The sequence below is a fragment of the Aethalodelphis obliquidens genome, unplaced genomic scaffold (assembly GCF_003676395.1).
Source record: "Aethalodelphis obliquidens isolate GAN/ISIS:26980383/991018 unplaced genomic scaffold, ASM367639v1 scaffold52, whole genome shotgun sequence".
Classification (NCBI taxonomy): Eukaryota; Metazoa; Chordata; class Mammalia; order Artiodactyla; family Delphinidae; genus Aethalodelphis; species Aethalodelphis obliquidens.
The window spans coordinates 4,156,973-4,175,413 of record NW_020837996.1 but is presented as its reverse complement, the minus strand read 5'-3'; the positions used below and the strand labels follow the sequence as shown (position 1 = coordinate 4,175,413).

General features: G+C 37.9%; 1 protein-coding gene across 7 annotated transcripts in view; it reads left to right on the top strand.

The window, feature by feature from the left end:
- The window catches only part of RANBP17 (RAN binding protein 17), a 313,454-nt gene that overhangs the window by 225,241 nt on the left and 69,772 nt on the right, over positions 1 to 18,441 (top strand). For all 7 annotated transcript variants that reach the window (XR_003428271.1, XM_027084318.1, XM_027084317.1 and 4 more), the window contains 3 exons: positions 2,333 to 2,396; positions 2,488 to 2,596; positions 15,806 to 15,909. Coding sequence is in view for 6 of the 7 variants with exons in the window: in XM_027084318.1 (XP_026940119.1) it covers positions 2,333 to 2,396; positions 2,488 to 2,596; positions 15,806 to 15,909 (277 nt within the window). In the remaining variant the exon portion in view is untranslated. The remainder of the gene's footprint in view (positions 1 to 2,332; positions 2,397 to 2,487; positions 2,597 to 15,805; positions 15,910 to 18,441) is intronic.

Below are 18,441 nucleotides of genomic sequence, written 5' to 3'. Positions count from 1 at the left end.
GATGATGTTTCTATTTACCTTTTTTAAAAAAATTATAGATCCTCTTAAGGACCATAACTAGCTTTGAATTGAATTCCTATAGGGGAATATAAATATTCAGATGAACGCTCATTTTTTTCTTTATTGAAAAAGTTTAAAAATTCACTCTTAACCTTTTTTTTTTTTCTTTAGAAGGTAATTAAAAGGCCGTGAGGCTGGCCTTGGTACAAAGTGCACAGATGCAGTTCTGCAGAAAGTGTGTCTTTGGCATATGAGATTCTTCCTGTGAATGTTCTGTTTATTGCTACCATAAATATTCTGTTGTCAAAACATGACTTGCTGTTTATTAGCAGCACTGACAGGAAGATTCCTATTAATGGCAGCATTCTTATTACCCATAGACCCTGTCACTTTCAACTTCGCAATTGTAAGAGAATTGTATTTGGTAATTACTTAAGATATTTCTTAGCTTATTGATCCCCACCCCTGTTTAACCGAGTGAAGTTTGAGTGGCAGTTCTTCTACTCAGTGATTTACACTGGAAAAAATCATCAAATCTGCATCTTTGTAAGCAGGGAAAGACTTGCTACCTATCAGCCCTGATCTTGTTTCAACCTTCCAGAAACACATAGTGCATCGAGCACCCGCTGAGAGCGATGTGCTGAGGAAAATGCATACATGCGGCCACTGCCCTTAGAAAGTTTACAGTATAATATACAGATAAGCAAACTATACAGTTGCTTAATATGCAACTGGAATGTGTTGCCTTAGAGTCAGAGGGGCTTGAGTGTAAATCATCCTAATTGCCTGTCTTTTGGTAAGTTTTATTTCATTGTTTGAGTTTGTTTCCTCATTTGAAAAATAGAATCTATCTCATGGGATTGTGAGAATTAACCTTGCAAGTAGTAAGCATTCTGTAAAGGTTCATTCTCTGCTTCTTTGTATTTTCTCTCTAATTTACATTTAGCAAAGACATTTGCATCATCTGATCCTTACAACAGCCCTCACAACCCAAGATAGCTTGGGTATATCCTCATTTGTTGAAGAGGAAAACTAAGGCTAAGAGTCGCTGAGTATAGTACTCAGACTGTCATCCTGCTGATTGAATGGTGTAGTCAAGCTGAAAGCCCAGGTTTCCTAACTTTTGTTCCAGTGCATTTTCTACTCTTTTACACCCACACCTGAGTGCCTAAAATTTTAAATTAGGCTTATCAGCCCCACTGTACAGAGTTAATGTACATCTGCATTTGGGAATGATGTGAAGGAAAAGAGCCAGTGTTTTCATTGGGACATAAATGGAACCATGTAAGATTATTACGGCTTGAAGAAAGGTGTGAGTAAGTATGTAGGGAATGCCCAAGAGGTGCCCTAGCTAGAGTAGGAGACACATGACTAGAAAACACTTAGGGTAAACCCTAAGTAAGAGGAGAGGGTGTCTGTGTCCTGAATAGATGTTCTTAGAGCCCACTTCAGCCCTTCTTTGATGATGGCATTAAACAGAAATTATTTAGGCTTTGTGATCATGTTTGTGACTTTTCAACTCTATTCTCATTCGGAGTTGAACTGTTCAGGTGATAATGTGGTACAGTAGAAAGAACACAGCCTTTGTAATCAAACCTCAGGTCAAATGTCAGCACTCTCAGTCCACAGATGTATAATCTTGGGCAAGTAACTTAATTTCTCTGAGCTTCTGTTTTCTTATCCACAGATTAGACATAATAAGTAATATTTAACAATGTAATTATGAAGATTTGGTGGGTTAACAAATATAAAATGCCTTACACCTAGTAGGCACTTGAGAAATATTAGGTCCTTTAAACCTGGCCTTCAATACTTGAGGACATACAATCTGCTACATCCTCCTAATTGTATTCTGATTTTCTTCATCTAAAGCAGAACTTCCTTAGATTTCTACTAACTGAGCTCATGTTTCTTAGAATTAAATAATTTTCTCTTTCTTGATAGCCTATTATGGGTCTTTCATAATTATTTTTTATGAAATAATATTAAGTGAAAAGAAGTTCCATGTTACACCCCAAATGTAAAAAGGGTCAGTTTTAATTTTCCACTCTCAAGGCTTTAATAGTAAAAAACTTTTTGTCTTAATTATAAAAGTCATTCTCCCTTTCCATAACTAGAAAATGTATAAGATAGGAAAAGTAACTGCACTGGTTAATAATGGATTATCATTCTTAACAGAATGGAAGGCATTTCTATAGGAATAATACTCTTTAGAAAAAATATTTATTCTTCATAAATAGAAACTGATGCCGTTATAGTTCAGTGTTATTTTGTGATCTATTACTTATTGATAAGACAATTGTATTTCCCCAGATTCCTTAACGTCTATTACCTATATCCTTTTAAAAAAACTTGTGAAGATAGATGCCGTGAAATTCATGTTAAAAAATCACACGGTGAGTCTTATTTCCTTTAATTAATGACTAGAGTTTTCCGGGTAGTTTAGGTAAAGCTTAGTAACTTTGGATGCTCTCTTGCTTTCATCAGAGTGAACACTTCCCCTTTCTTGGCATCAGTGACAGTTACAGTCTCAGTGACTTCAGGTGCCGAACAACCTTCTACACAGCCCTCACTCGTCTTCTGATGGTAGATCTAGGTAAGGTTAAGAATTTAAGCTTAATTAATAAGGGGTCAGCAGTATACTTGTGTGAATAAAGAAGTGTCGTATTTGTGAGTACCACATTTAACTTATTGGAATTTGCCATCTTTGACAGTTTTCTACAACTTTCCGAGATTTGAGCATTCACTTGTTAGCATCAGAGCCAAAAGGCAAATTTTTGTATATAAGGTGGTATTTTTCACTTCAAATAGTACTTGTATTAACTCTTTACTTCAAAACTGATTTTCTGGGTATCCTTTGATCCATTAATTTTACTGCTACAAAATCAAAGAATAATCGTAAATACAGAAAACCTTTATAAACAAGGATTTTCTTTGTAATGGCATTTAATCTAGGAAAAAAATGGCAATGATGTAAATGTCCAACAACAGGGAATTATAAAATTATGGCATATCTACTTACTTGATGGAATAGTCTGTAGTCATTAAAAATTATGGCTTGAAGACAAAGTAATACATGAAGTTTTATGATATAATATTAAGCAAAAACGTAAGGTATTGAACTGTGCAAATGATTATGAGCATGCCCATTGGGAGGGAAAAAACAGTGCGTCAAAAAAAAAGCTTAAATGAAATTCTTCAAAAATGTTAAATGTTGTCTTTGAGTAGTGCACTATAGGTGACTTTTCCTCATTTCTGGTTATTTGAAATTTTCCTTACTGTATTACTTTTCTAATGGGAAAAATTAACTTGTTTTTGTTTCATTGAAAAGCTGAAGTTAGCCAGAAGTGTCCACAGGTAGATAGCGAGCTACCTTAAGATGGGCACTTAGGCCTCTCTGTGTTGAGCACGTTATTCTGAATTCCCATTTTCCCCCATGTTTGGATACTGCAGGTTAAATTAATCGGTTTATAGACATATGAGAGAATTCAATCAATGACGATATGATATCATCCTTAGAAAATGTAAGACTGATGATACTTTTTCTTCCTTTCTCTTGCAATGTATTAACTGATCTATCAACTTAAACATGAATTTTTTTTAAACATGATCATACATAAGGAAAAGGGATAAATAATTTCATTTTGTATGTAAAAGGCATTGACCCTTGTAATGGAAAGGTGACTAAACCCTCCTCTGCTCCATATGTATGTTATTTTCATGCATTTCAACAGAATAAATTACCAGAAAGACAAACAGCCAAAAGTTGTGAAAAATACAACAAGAATGACTAAGGAGCTTAGTGGGATTGATTTCTAAAGAAAGATTAAAAGAACCATGTATGTAAAACTTGGCCAAGTGACAAGTGGGGCTTGAGGCAAAGAAAACTGTCTATAAATATTTGAAGAGTGTAAACCAGGCATGCAAAACCCAATCATCTGCTACCTTAGGCAAATGGAGGATCTGAGTGACAGCTTTGCATGCTGCACACTGGCCTGTATTACCTCTCAGCTGCTGCCTTGGAGAGCAGAAGAGCAGCCCAGACTCTTTGTCATCGTCCTCCATAATCATTTAGAGAGCACCCTGTGCTGAGGTCTGAGGGCAAGACAAAGACCAGTCAGGCATACTGGCCCCTGCCCTCAAGGAGCTAGCCTTCTTGCTTTCCCTGTTGTCCAAGCATTAAAGGAGATAGTAACACCCTTGTCTAGACTTAATTTGTTTCCTAAGCCTTAAAAATGCTCTTTTAATGACCTGTCAAACAGAGTGAAAGGAGCAGGGAGACCAAAGTTAAACAGAACTAGCTAAAGGAAATTTCCTAGAAGGAGGTTCATGTCACGCACATCTTCAGGACCTGGAAATGGAATGAGTCAAGATCCTTTTTTGTACGGCCGTTACGGACAAAAGAACCCCTCATAAATCTGTGGTAGCTTAAACAACAGGATAGCACTGTCAGTATTCACAGCACTACTGCACTTATCTTTGCATTGATAATTGATAGTCATGATGATGCCCAGAAAGACCCTGCATTGCACGCTGCCTTTTTGAAGACTACATTTATTTAGTATTGCTTAATGCAAACTGTGAGGTATGAGAAACTGAAGTAAAAATATATACTTGAATAATAGGGTCTTATTAGGTTTCACACGATTTGATTCCTTTGAAATATTTAACCCAAGGACATATAAAGTATAAATTGAAATTTTTTGGTTCAGAGGGTTTTTTTTAAAGGTAAACATCTGTTACACTGAAAGCAGTTTTTAGATACCTTGGGAAAAAGGAAAGACAGGCTGTGTGGGAGTACCTGGTACATGGTAGATGCTCAATGTAAGTAAATCAAATCTGGGAATAGATAAAATGAAAAACAATAGCAGCTACACCCATGGAACTTGTACATAGTTTGAAAAGAAACTTTTTTATTTATTAGTGGTTTTCACTTTTAAAAATAATTAAACGTGTATGACAAGCATCAAGTGATGATTTGTGGTATATATTATCAGAGAGCTTCCTTCCCCTGTTACAAACCAGAGTTGCTCTTCTTCCCAAAATATGTTGAGCTCCTTTAGGGTATAGACTTTGCCTTCTTCATATTTTCTAGTACCAATCTCAGTATCTCTACATTGTACGTGCTCAGTTAGTATTTGGCGAATGAATGACACACAAGTATACTGTAACCAGAATGCCATAATCATGGCTCCTGAAATCAGCTCAGCCTGCTGTGTTGTCTCTGGGAGTAGTTTGATCATTGGGCTCTCCAAGACAAAACAAACCAAGTGGCTGATTACTTTCGCAAGTGATTAGCTACACTTGGACACTCTTGTGCTCGATTAGTCACTTGTTGCTCTCTGTTCAAGTTATTACTTTACAGACAATCATTTGTTGAGTGCTGCTGAACACAGTTTTATTATTTGAAGCCTTGTCTCACAAACTAGATTGACTGGATGTTGCTGTCAGAATTCCTATATAGATGGCTCTGTACTTTTCTATTGGGTGTTCACTGTCATGGAAACAAGGAAAGAAGAGGTAGTGATGTTGTCAAAAGAAGCACAGATCCATGTATTAAGTGAGAGAAATACTAGATCATGAGAATTCTTCTCAAATTAAACAGAAAAATTTGAAGAGGAACTTTTTATATCAGTGATTTTTGGGGGGGGGGGGGTAAGAATCACATAGAAAAAAACGCCTAACCAACGTGCTTGCAAAGCATTGGATGTGATTCTTAGATTGAAATATAAAGCATATTCTAATTGAATCCTACAAAAGAAATTGAATATGCTTTGTGTATAAGCCCTGCACATTGGAGTGATTAAAAAAGGTGAAGAAATTGGGTGTCACATTAATTGATATTTACTTTGAAATGCGTTTTGGTTTCTATTCAATAATTTGTACTTTGTAGGAATTTAATTAGGGGCTATGTGCCCCAGCTTGTATTTCAGATTAAAATGGGGGGGAGGGTGTTGACAATAAACAGTTGTACCACTTTATCAAATTGCTCCTTGGCTAAACTAGACGAAATGTTCACTTGTATAAAGAACAGAATTGAAAGCATTTCATCGTCAGAATGATGATGTTTCATGTTGGCCACGTATTTTAAGAAATTATAAAAATTAATGCAGGGCTTCCCTGGTGGCGCAGTGGTTAAGAATCCGCCTGCCAATGCAGGGGACACGGGTTCGAGCCCTGGTCCGGGAAGATCCCACATGCCGCGGAGCAGCTAAGGCCGTGCGCGACAACTACTGAGCCTGCGCTGTAGAGCCCGCGAGCCACAACTACTGAAGCCCACGTGCCTAGAGCCCATGCTCTGCAGCAAGAGAAGCCACCGCAATGAGAAGCCCGCGCACCGCAACAAAGAGTAGCCCCCGCTCACCGCAACTAGAGAAGAGCCTGCACGCAGAAACAAAGACCCAACGCAGCCAAAAATAAAAATAAATAAATAAATTTTTTAAAAAAGAGAGAGAGTGAAAGAAAAAAAATTAATGCAAAAAACTCCCTTCATGAGATAGCATACGTACAGGAGAAAATAGTAACTGACCAAGAATCACTTAAAGTTCCCAAGGTTATTTTTAAGTTAACTTTGTCAATCTAATAAACTAAAGGAAAGATAATATTACCCAAGTCAGTAAATGACGAACCTCCAGGGAGCTGTTCAGTGTAAAATACTTGAATAAATAAAAACCTTCTATTTTGTTTAATTTGAATGGAGGTGAATTCAGTTGACAAATATTGCAGAGGGGAAGTGTGGGAAAGAGATACAACAAAGGATTTTGTTTTGTAGAGAACTAAATATTGTTAGTTGCAAATTAAGTTTTTACCAACCACAGATTTAGAATTGCTCGGTGTCATAGTTTATTTTCCTTGGACATTTTATGATTGCACCTTACCTTGAACTACTCAGATGAGAAGCATGTTGATGGGATCTGAGTAGTACCTTCCTCAGATATTCAAACTCTAACAAGCAGTCATACTTTTAATGATCACGGGGATACTAATATTAAAATGGTGTTTATAGACATTAAGAGAGAGTTCTCTCTTTAGGGATGAAGGTAGCATAGTATCCATCTACCTTTGTGGCTTATAATTGGTAATTGGCACCTGAAGATATCTAGCTTAAATTTGAAAAATTTTAAATAGCAAGTAAATGACTTGAATAAAAAGAGAAGAGTATTCTAGAAATAGCTATTAAAGATAGAAGTAAAAATACACTGAGGAAAGAAACTTTTCCTTTTCTTTATTAATAATAACGTTTGTTTACGAAGTTATAGTTTGCAGACCACTTTGACATACATTTTCCTATTTGATCTTCAGGACAGCCCACATGAAATAGGTATTATTGCATTATCTGTTAGAAAAGTGAGGTACAGAGAGATTAAATGACTTGCCGAAGGTCAGTCATATAACTTGTAGCCCTCTGACCACATATTCTCATTCACTTTTGCTAAACTGTTACTTTGCCTTTCACATTCTCAGTCAATTAGGCAGTGTAACTTTTTCTTCTTCATTTTTATTTGAACTATTTGGACTGAATGATTGATTTGGGGTTCAGGGGCAGTGAGAAGAAGGGAGAAGGGATTACTTTCCAAACTTCTATCAAACAGATAAGATTCATGTTTGTTATTTGTATATTACATTTCTGTGGTCAGTGAAAGTCAAATGTAGTTTTTGAAATTTGTTCTTATGTCTAATAATTGGCTAAAGCATATTTCTTCTCATGGAAAAAATAACACAGAGGTAGATATCCCAGGAGGATTTAGAAAGTGAGAAGCTTGCTCAGAAATAGCTGATGTTCTGATAAATAGGAAGAATACATCAATGTATCACCTGTGTCCATGACTTGGCACAGACTATCTGGAAAATAGACATTTGGTGGGAGGAGGGGAAGTGGGCAATAGGGGTTAAAAAGCAGCTGGAAATACTTAGAATCTATAATGAGATAATTAAGACTAATTAGCTGGCCCTGTAGGCAGAAAGCAGCCCATTAAGTCCAGATCCAGTGTTAATAACTCACCTGGTTTTGAGGGTAGAGAGTCCAGAGCACCCCCTGGAATGAGATGCTTCAGGGATGAAACTTTGAGGATAGGTTTGCTAGAAAAGGAGTGAGTAGTCTGCAGTAGGCAGTGTATTTTTCTTCTGGGAACTAAAATAAACATTCTGGTTCCCTAGGGAGAGGAATTAAAGGGTGCCTCAGTTTTCTCATCTGTTAAATGGAGATATCTACTTTGAAGAGCTGTCATGTGGCTTAAATAAGATAAACATATGTGAAAGGGCCTGGAACAATTCCTTTCACAAAACAAGTACTCAGTATGTGTTAATCATGACAGATATTTTATTAAATGCACTGTTAGGGGCACTGACTGACACTGGGTCCTCAAAATGAGGCAAATCCAATACCCTTTATGCAGCTACTCTACCTTTAGAACTTGGGCTATTATTTTCCTATTGAAGCAAGAGCTGATGACACTTCCTGACTGATACTAAAACATCTTGCCCTGCCCAAAACCATAAGTTATTTCAAAGCCAGCTAAAACTCCTAGGCAGTTTAGAGGGAAACTGAAATGAAAACCAAATTTGGGCCCAAGTTAAATCTAGCTATGCACATTTATCAAGCCTTTTTCTAATAGAACTTTATTTATTTTTATTTTTGGCTGCGTTGGGTCTTTGTTGCTGAGCTTGGGCTTTCTCTACTTGCGGCGAGCGGGGGCTACTCTTTGTTGCGGTGCGCAGGCTTCTCATTGTGGTGGCTTCTCTTGTTGCAGAGCACAGGCTCCGGATACGCAGGCTCAGCGACCATGGCTCACGGGCCCAGCCACACCACGGCATGTGGGATCTTCCCGGACCAGGGCTCAAACCCGTGTCCCCTGCATTAGCAGGTGGATTCTTAACCACTGCGCCACCAGGGAAGCCCCTCTAATAGAACTTTAGAAGTGCTATCCTAATAAAGTGCTGGGGAACAGCAGATGATATGGGCCTAGACCTGCAGAAGTCACTGGCTCTTACGAGATTACCCACTGGTACTTGGTTTTAAACGGGTTACAGTTGTCCCTCAGTATACACAGGGGCTTAGTTGCAGGACACCCCACCCCCCCATACCAAAAGTTGCATTTGCTCAAGTCCTTATGTAAAATGTCATAGTTTTGCAAATAACCTACACACATCCCTCCCGTATACTTTCAGTCATCTCTAGATTAATTATAATGCCTAATACCACGTAAATGCTAGGTAAATAGTTGCCAGCCATGGCAGATTCAAGTTTTGCTTTTTGGAACTTTCTAGAATTTTTTTTCCTAAATATTTCTGGTCTCTGGTAGGTTGAATCTGAGGATGCGGAACTTATGGATATGGAGGGTCAGCTGTATTTTCTTCACTCACTGTCTGTGTATCTCCTTGTTTGCCTCTCCTCTTAATTCTCATTAAGAGCTTCATGGCATTAGACCTGATCTTTATTGATGTATTAGTTTCCTATTACTATTTTAACAAATTACCACAAACTTAATGGCTTAAGTATTACAAATTTATTATTTTGTAATTCTGGAGGTCAGAAGTGCAAATGGGTCTCATTGGGCTAAAATCAAGGTATTAGCAGGGCAGTGTTCCTTTCTGGAGGCTCTGAGGAAGAATCTGTTCGCTTGCCTTTTGCAACTTAGAGCTTACCTGCTTTCCTTGGCTCATGGCCCCCTTTGCCAAGATTGGTCAAATTCTTCTCATGCTGCCATCTCTGAGTTTCCCCTTCTGCTCCTCTCTAACACTTTCACGGACCTTGAGATTACATTGGACCCACCTTGATAACCCAGAATAATCTTCTATTTTTAAGTCAGTTGATTGCAACCTTAATTCTCCTTTGTCATATAACCTAGCATACTCACAGATTCCAAGGATTAGGATGTAGACATCTTTGGTGGGCCATTATTCAGCCTACTACATTATTCAGCCTACTACATTATTCAGCCTACTACTACCTATCACTAATACCAAACTATTTCACACAATATATATCATACAATAATTCCTCAGTAACTGTTGGCTACCATCATTTATTACTACTTGCTTCTCCTTGGCCACTCCCCAAACCCCCCAGTAACCCAGCTGCAATTTGCATTTGAATTTGAAGAAATGAGAAATTGCACTGTTTACATTTAAGGGGGGGAGGTGGGAAGCAAACCCAGATTTTTGGTGGTGGTGGTTTTGTGGGGGTGGTGACATTCTCATACCATAAAATTCATCCTGTGAAAGTGTATAATTCAGTGATATTTAGAATATTCACAGGGTGTGCAACCGTCACCATTATCTGATTCCATAATATGTTCATCACCCCGGAAAGAAAGCCTGTACCTTAAAGTAGTCGCTCATTACCCCTACCCCCAGCTCCTGGCAGCCACTAATCTACTATCTTCTCTATGGATTTGCCCATTCTAGACATTTAGTGTGAGTGGAATCATACAATATGTGACCTTTGTATCTGGCTTCTTTCATGTACCGTAATGTTTTTGAGGCTTATCCATATTTTAGCATGCATCAGTACTTCATTCCGTTTTTTGGCTGACTAATATTCCATTGTACGGATATACCACATTTTGTTTATCCATTTATCAGTTGATGAACAGTTGGGTTGTTTCCACCTTTTGGCTATCATGATAATGGTGCTCTGAGCGTCCGTATGCTAAGTTTTTGTATGGACATATGCTTTCAGTTCTCTTGGGCATATACCTAGGAATAAAATTGCTGGGTCATGTGACAACTCTGTGTTTAACTTTTTGACTAACTACCAAACTGTTTTCCACAGTGGCTGCATCATATATTGGCTTCACCATTATACATTCCCACCAATCTAGATTTTAAGTTATACAAAATAACAAATGAAGTGGCCTACAAATAAAATATCTGAGAGCCAACATACTAAAATAGTTACTATTTGTATTTTAATGTGACTTCTCTGAAGGAAAAAAAATTGAAATTCATAAAATGAGTAACTTTTCTGTTGAATCAGATCCTCAGAAATCCAGTAGAGGGGATTTAGCTTTGGGTTTTCCCTAAAAGCTGATGTCAGTTACAGATTGGCACTTGCCCTTGCCACTTGCCATCTACCTCTACAAGGATCAAATCATGAGCTGCTGCAGCTGCTGACTTTCAGCAGCCCCCGAAAGGAGTTCAGGGTGGAGAGCAGAGATGAGGCGCTCTGGGAAAAACTGGCAGAACAGGTCTTCAGATAGTTAGATATTTTCAGGAGCCGACTTTATGAGCCCAATTCTTGTATCTCCTCATATCTAGAAAAGCACTAAGATCCTTCATGGTGACGTCTGCTCCTTGTGACTAGCAGTAACCTTCAGGAGACTAGCAGAAACCTTCTGCAAAAAATATGCACTTGGGACTTCCCTGATGGTCCAGCGGTTAAGGCTCTGTGTTCCCAATGCAGGGGGCCCGGGTTCGATCCCTGGTCAGGAAACTAGATCCCACATGCCGCAACTAAGAGCCTGCATGGCCCAACTAAAGACCCCGCGTGCCGCAACGGAGACTCGGTGCAGCCAAATAAGCAAACATTTAAAAAAATGCGCTTGATTGCATGTACTCGCCCTTCACCAGAATCACATGTATACTGACCTTCTCCCCCACCTCTTCAGGGCAGTTTCTCAGAGCTGTCCGAAATGCTGTCTCCCAGGCTACAGTCCTCATTTTGCCCCAAATAAAACATAACTCGCAATTCTCATGTTGTGCGTTTTTTTAAGTCGACACTGAGGAATATTATTTTTATCTATGCATGACTGAGAACTTAGGATGTTACGTTAGTATTTACTTTCTGATGCCAATGAAAATAGTAGCCTATAAATTGGCACTTCACCCTCAAATTATACTGGTGTCTGGGCCCTCGTCTTGTTAGAAAAAAAACTGGCAGCGTCCATTATTATTCATAAAAAGATCACATGTAGATTTGGCATACTAAACATAATATATGACTGCATACTTGAATGTAAAGTCGTAAGAGCACATGTTTTCTCTTTTCGTATCAGAAACAGTAAGTGATACCTCCATGGGTAATACAAATGAGGAAAAAATCCTTAATAGATGTTGTATAAAGTTGCATGAGGTAAAAAAAAAATGACCAGTTTTCTAGCTTAGATGATACATCATATCACATTGCAATAATAGGAACAGTGCTAACTGAAACATAAACGTTTCTATAGGAATAATGCACCAGTGTCTCTCGTTTGCCTACCTTAAACTCAGGTGATTGCTGAGGAATTCCTTTCTCCTCACCAGAACCAAGCTAATTGTTCTTCATCCTCTCCTGACTTCATGCAACTGCAAAGTCGAGATTTTGTGACCCTGACTTCCGTCCCTACCTCTGACACATTCCACCCCATCAGAGACATGGGGGGAGGAACATGAAGTTGGGGGGTAAAGCAGAACTAATTGGAGACCCTGGTTCACTGACATTTACCAGGCAGAGGATGTTGGACAAACTACTTAACTCCTTCAACCTCTCTGTTCACATGTAAAATGAAGGAAATCATCATACTAGTTTACAGGATTGTTGTGACTGGTAATGACTTACAACAGTGCTTTGAAGGTAGTAAGAGCTACATAGGTGTTTGTTAAGTAAATTAAGTACCACATTCATTGACCGCACATAACAAGTACTCAAGAAATAACTACTGTTATTCAGTCACTACACAAATATTACTTGACCACCAGACCCTCCTCTAGGCACTGGGGATACAGTTGTGATCAAGACAGACCAAGTTCGTTCTTCAAGGAGCTTACATTCTAGTAGGAAAGACAATGAATAAATATGTAAATTAATAGCCAGTCATAGTAAGTCCCATAAGAACAGTGAAGTGTTTATGGGGTGGGAAAGTAGGTGACGGGGGAGGGCACACACTGTGGTACTGTTTTAGAGTGGTCAGTGAAGTCCTTTCTGAGGAAGTGACATTTAAGTAGAATTACCGCTCACCTTGCTTTCTTTAGTATTTGCTCCTTGACTTCTCCCTTCACATTTCACATTTTGGTGGCTTTCTCTTGTGCTCCTGATGTCCCTATTTGCCTCAGAATTTGATTGAGGAAAGAGATGGAATCAGGAAGTTTTTTTGATCTGTAGCTCAGTATACTAAGGAAGGGTTTAAATGTTCAAGTTCTGAGTTTGTCTTTGTTCTGAGTAAACATCCTTACCTTGCTCCCAGAGGAAGGGTATTGGGCTGGCAACCTCGTGGTCACATTTTATTTGACCACCATAATCACCTCTGTTAAGTTCATGTTAAACTCAAAACAACAAAAATGCTCCTGGCTATCATTTATTAAGTGCCAGACACTGAGCAAGGGGGCTTACAAGTGTTTTGTCATTTAATCCTCACAGCTAACTTTATGAAGTAAATATTATGTCTCTTAATTACAGATGAGTGAAGAGACTTTATCCAAAAGCAGACAGCTAATAGTAGCAGAACCAGGATTCAAGCAGAGAACTTTCAAAGCATCCACTCTCTCTAGCACCCTTATCTGCCTGCAGTGATCATTGTCACTGTTCTCATTAATTCCATACTAGAAGAGTAAGATTACATGGTTTAAAATATAATGTATTATATATTTGAGGATTTGATGTTTGCTTCAGTTAGTAATTTTTCTATATTAGGTATTAAGAAAATAAGGTAATTTTAAAATTTACCTTTAATTGAACAACTACTTTTCATTCAAATACAGTATTTCCCTAATATGTACCAGGCACTGTTCTAGGTGCATCATCTATTTTTCCTGTATATACATTTAATATACACAATAATCCTCAAAAGATAGGTATTTATCCTTATTTTATAGATGAGAAAACTGAGACACAAAGTGATCAGCTAAGTATCCAAAGTTAAACAGTACATGATGGAGCCAGACACTGGGTCTGTTTATTGCAGGGGCTTAACCTACATCATTCTCCTTCACAGAGAAATGAAAAGATGCAGTCTTGGTTCTCCAAAAGCAAAGCCAAAGATACTATCAGTGTAGGCTGATAGATCTAATAATTTACATATACATGTTACAAATTTTATCTCATTTAATCTCCACAGTAACCTTCATCAAATGGTGGTAGTGGTAGAATGATATAGGTGGTATTATTAAGTGTTAGTATTAGCTATCTGCTAAAATATCTGCCATTCATAGCAGACTGATACATGCTGTCTAAAGGATCAGACAAAGGGGAAGAATCAGACAAAATGCTGTGAGAACCCAAAGGGAGAAGGGGAATACTTGCAGTAGGATCTTAGTACTTGAAGGGCAGCTTAGCTCAGACATTAAGAAAGCTATCATTTGACCTGGGCTTTGAAAAATAAAACTGGCTCCTATAAAGGTCTCTAATGTTATCCCCAGTTGACAGAGGGTGTATCTAAGAGGAGTAACTTGGTCGCATAGCTAGTTGACAGGGCAGGGCTTATAACTTGGAGTCAGACGTACTACCATTGCACCACGAGGTCGCTATAATTTGGTTTACCTTCCCCTTCACCTAGCACCCTGATCCTTGTGTCGAACAGCATACTAGGAAAGACTCATTGGCCTTTTGACATCTCTTTCTGAAGAAAGCTGAGTCCCTGAATCTGTTGGACTCCAGAAACAAAGTATGTAAGGTTAAAGGGAAAAGAGAAGTCACAAAAGATCAGGGTCAGCCAGATCAGCCACTGCTTAAGAGTCAAAAGATCCTGAATCTGCCATTGATTTTCTGTGTATGTGGCCTTGGACCTCGCTCTCCTTATCTGTAGAATAATATATAGGCCAGGGTTTCTCAAACATTTGCATGCATCTGAGTTACCTGGAAGGCTTCTTAAAACAAAAATTGCTGGATCTGGGATGAAACCTGGGTTTTTATATCTAACATGTTCCCAGGTAATGCTGATGCTGCTAGGTCAAGGACCAAACTTTGAGAACCACTGATCTCTGCTCTGAGATCTTATTTCCTCTCTAATTCTCTACTTAAAAACTGCTAGCATAGAAATCAGGAGGTCTGGACAGTATAGTTACACCTCCAACTAAGTATGCTACCTTGAGCAGTCGCTTAACGTTTCTCTGCCTGTTTCTTCATCAGTAAAGTGGGACTCACAATTCCCTGTGGCATAGGATGAATGAGAAAACTTTCTCATTTGAAGGAAACCCCTTTTGAAAAGGATAAATTACCAATTGTGTAACATATCCATTTGTTAAATGAAGATTCTACCTTCAAAGTGAAAAAACAATAGAAAATGTCTCTTTTCCCTTTTTTATATAAAGAAAAAGAAGCTTATTGCAAAAGGAAGTGTACTCAATGGAGAACGTACTTAAAATCCAAATGACCCATGAGGGACCCCATCCCGTTTGGAGATAAAAGTTTCCCTGACATCCATTTAACAAATTAATAAAAAAGAACATAAATAAAAGAGAATAATAACTTAGGGCTATCTGGGCACCTGAGTCTGTGAGCCCTTTAGGGCCTTGGCACCTAAAGAGAAAGGGAAAAAAGATCCAGTTCTCTGAGGCTTTGAAAGTGCCTTTCCTTGAGGCATTAGGGAAGCTCTGGGGGCCCTAAGAGCTGAAGGGCTGAGAAGCCTGGGGCATGAGTCTATTTGATCCAATAAAGAGCCAGGAAAAAAAATGGCTGGTAAGTAATTTTGCTATTTCATTTGGTGCAAAAGAGAAGGCAAAACACCAGAATATTCAATGAGCCAAAGCACAAAATGTGGTACGGAGGTGAATGCAGGCTGACCCCTTCTCAAGAACATTTCTAAGCCTGAATGAAGCACTCACTGTGGAGGCTAATGGACAATAGCATGCATCTTAAAGCGCAATGACCCTTTTGTTTTTCTGATAGGCGAAGATGAGGACGAATTTGAGAATTTCATGCTGCCTCTTACAGTCTCTTTTGAAACAGTGTTACAGATATTCAATAACAACTTTAAACAAGAAGATGTAAAGGTGGGTTTGTTTCCGAACAAGAGGAAAGATGATTTTGTTCATTCTAGGATGTATAGATTCAGAAAAAGGTCTGCATATTTGTGTGTGCTTTGTGCTTCATCAATCTTAATTTCCCAATTGCATGTGTCTTTGAGTTGTACTTTTCATACAAGTACTTTTCTAGTTTCTTATACAAAAGGACTTTGAGGTTATCGAATGATTTCAGAGAGCTTATGATTAGATGATGCATTTGTCTCTCGTGGCAATATCTTTTAAAAGAACATTTCTCGTGGGTACACCACTTTAAACGTCCCTATTCCCTCATCTACACCACACTCTATGTTTCAACATATTTATATGGAGGAATGCACAAATGTACACATGCTAAAATACTACATCTCTAAATATTTTTAAACAAGAATTTGTATAAATCAAGACTTTATTAAATGGCTAGGCATATATGTATAAATAGGAGCTGGTCTTGAAGTATTGCATTCTTAAACTGAACAAAGTGATTAGGGTAACTGATAGCTAAATAAGGTTTTTATGTGCCTGTGGGAGCCATATTAGGATTGATTTGACAAGTCAGTTCAGCTGTGGCAACAGTCATAATATCTAAGACAACATTATGTTTTATTAGTAAAATCCTTAAGTGTAGCAAGCTGTTTGTGACAAAACAGCCCCATATTTTAATATGGGGGATGGGGAGCACAAGATCTGCTAAATAGGAATAACATCTTCTGAAATTCTGATGTATCAGGGCTGTGTTAAATAGATTGACACTGGTTATTATTCTTAAAAGACTAATAAATATATACCGAAAATGTAGGCACCTTTGTTGGTGATACTTGAGTCATGTTTTATTGTTATTTGAAATGTGTTGAAAATATTGACAGTCATTTTGCATGGCTCCTCTTCTCTCTACCAAAAAAAAAAAAAAAAAATTAGCAGTAAGAAGCCAAATAGAAGAATGATGGCCTTTGGTGATTATTCAGTGTAATTCTTGTACTAAAAAATAATTAACCAAATACTGTACCTTCTATTTTGACATAGAGTTTTTGAAATGCATGTTTATCAACATGCAATAGTCATAGAATTTTTAAAACCAAAAAAGGATCTTAGAGATTTTCTTTGTGTTTATAGTGTTGCTGAAATTCTTCACCAGAGTTTCTACTCAGGTTAGCTATATTTTTTAGATGTCTCCCAAATATTTTTAATGACCAGAAAAATCTTTGCAACTTTAAGGTGGTTATTGCTGCCCTTTATATCAGAAAGAAGCCATGAGGTTGAAAAACACTATCTTTATAAAAATTACATTTGTCTCATTTGAAGATTTCATTATACTCCAAACCCGTTTTGATGTAATCCCGTCTAGTTTGATAGAAACCATCTTCCTAGAGTCATTTTTAATGGAGTTCCTGTGATATATCCCTAAACCAGCAAGTTCTTAACGACCCTGGAAAGTGACTGCTTGATTACACTTTAACGGTATTTGCAAATAAAATCACAAGTAATTAAGGGGAAATCTCCAGGCTTTTGAGCAAGTTTGATGCATGATAACTGCCTGATTCAGCTTCATCTAGAGTAATGCTGTGTAGGCAACAGCTACTGAGATCAATAGCAACGTAATGATAGTGGCAGAATTAAGTGAGTAACCTGAGAACTGTGCCTCAGAATGCATGCAGCTGCCACGAACCAAGGCCACACAGTGCACTCCGTGCTTCCGTCCTAAATGTTCATCAAAAGACGCCCTGCAGGAAAATGGAGTTAGATGCTCTTTATTGCTGATCGTGTCTCTTGCCACATTTATCAGGGAAATTGGATTAGCAGTTGGCAGCTGCAGGTAGACAAGATTCTGCAGTGATTAAATATGCAGCTTGGCTGCATTTGTTGTGACAGACCTTTAGTAAATTCTACTGTAAGCACCATCTGTCTAATTTGTATAAAGAAAACTTGGTGCTTTAAGCTACCGATAAAGAACTAAATCTGTTGCTTTATCATAAACAAAACTTTTGCAGTAAATGCTTTTAAATGTAATTTATTAGGTTAAGCCTATTTTTCTATCATGATGAATAAATAATACATGCAGAAGTGCTTTCAGGTACTTCATTTTGCAAATACTAGAGATAAAAACAGTTCTGTTCTGTTCTTCAATAAAGTATTCAGTATTCCAATCCACAGGAGGTGATGCCGTTAAAAGATCTCTACGAAAATGCTGCAGGACTGCCGAATTCATTTAATTTGCAACCCTTACCAGGATTTTCTAACTGCCTATTTATTGATAGATATTTTTCAAATGCGGATTTCAGGATAAACATAAGCATTAAGGACCTACACTGCCAAATTGAAATATGGTTGTGAGAGAAGGAAATGCTGTAAAACTCTTAAATTTATAGCTTTGTTTTCTTACTTAGTCCTAATAAAATTGAAGAGAACATTGAATTTTTGTCTTGGGTTTCTCTTTTAAAAGGAAAGGGAAAAAGAAAGAAATTGCTCTGACAAACCCTGGCTCTAAAGCGTTAGTTCACAGTACGTGTTTCCCCCCTGTGATTG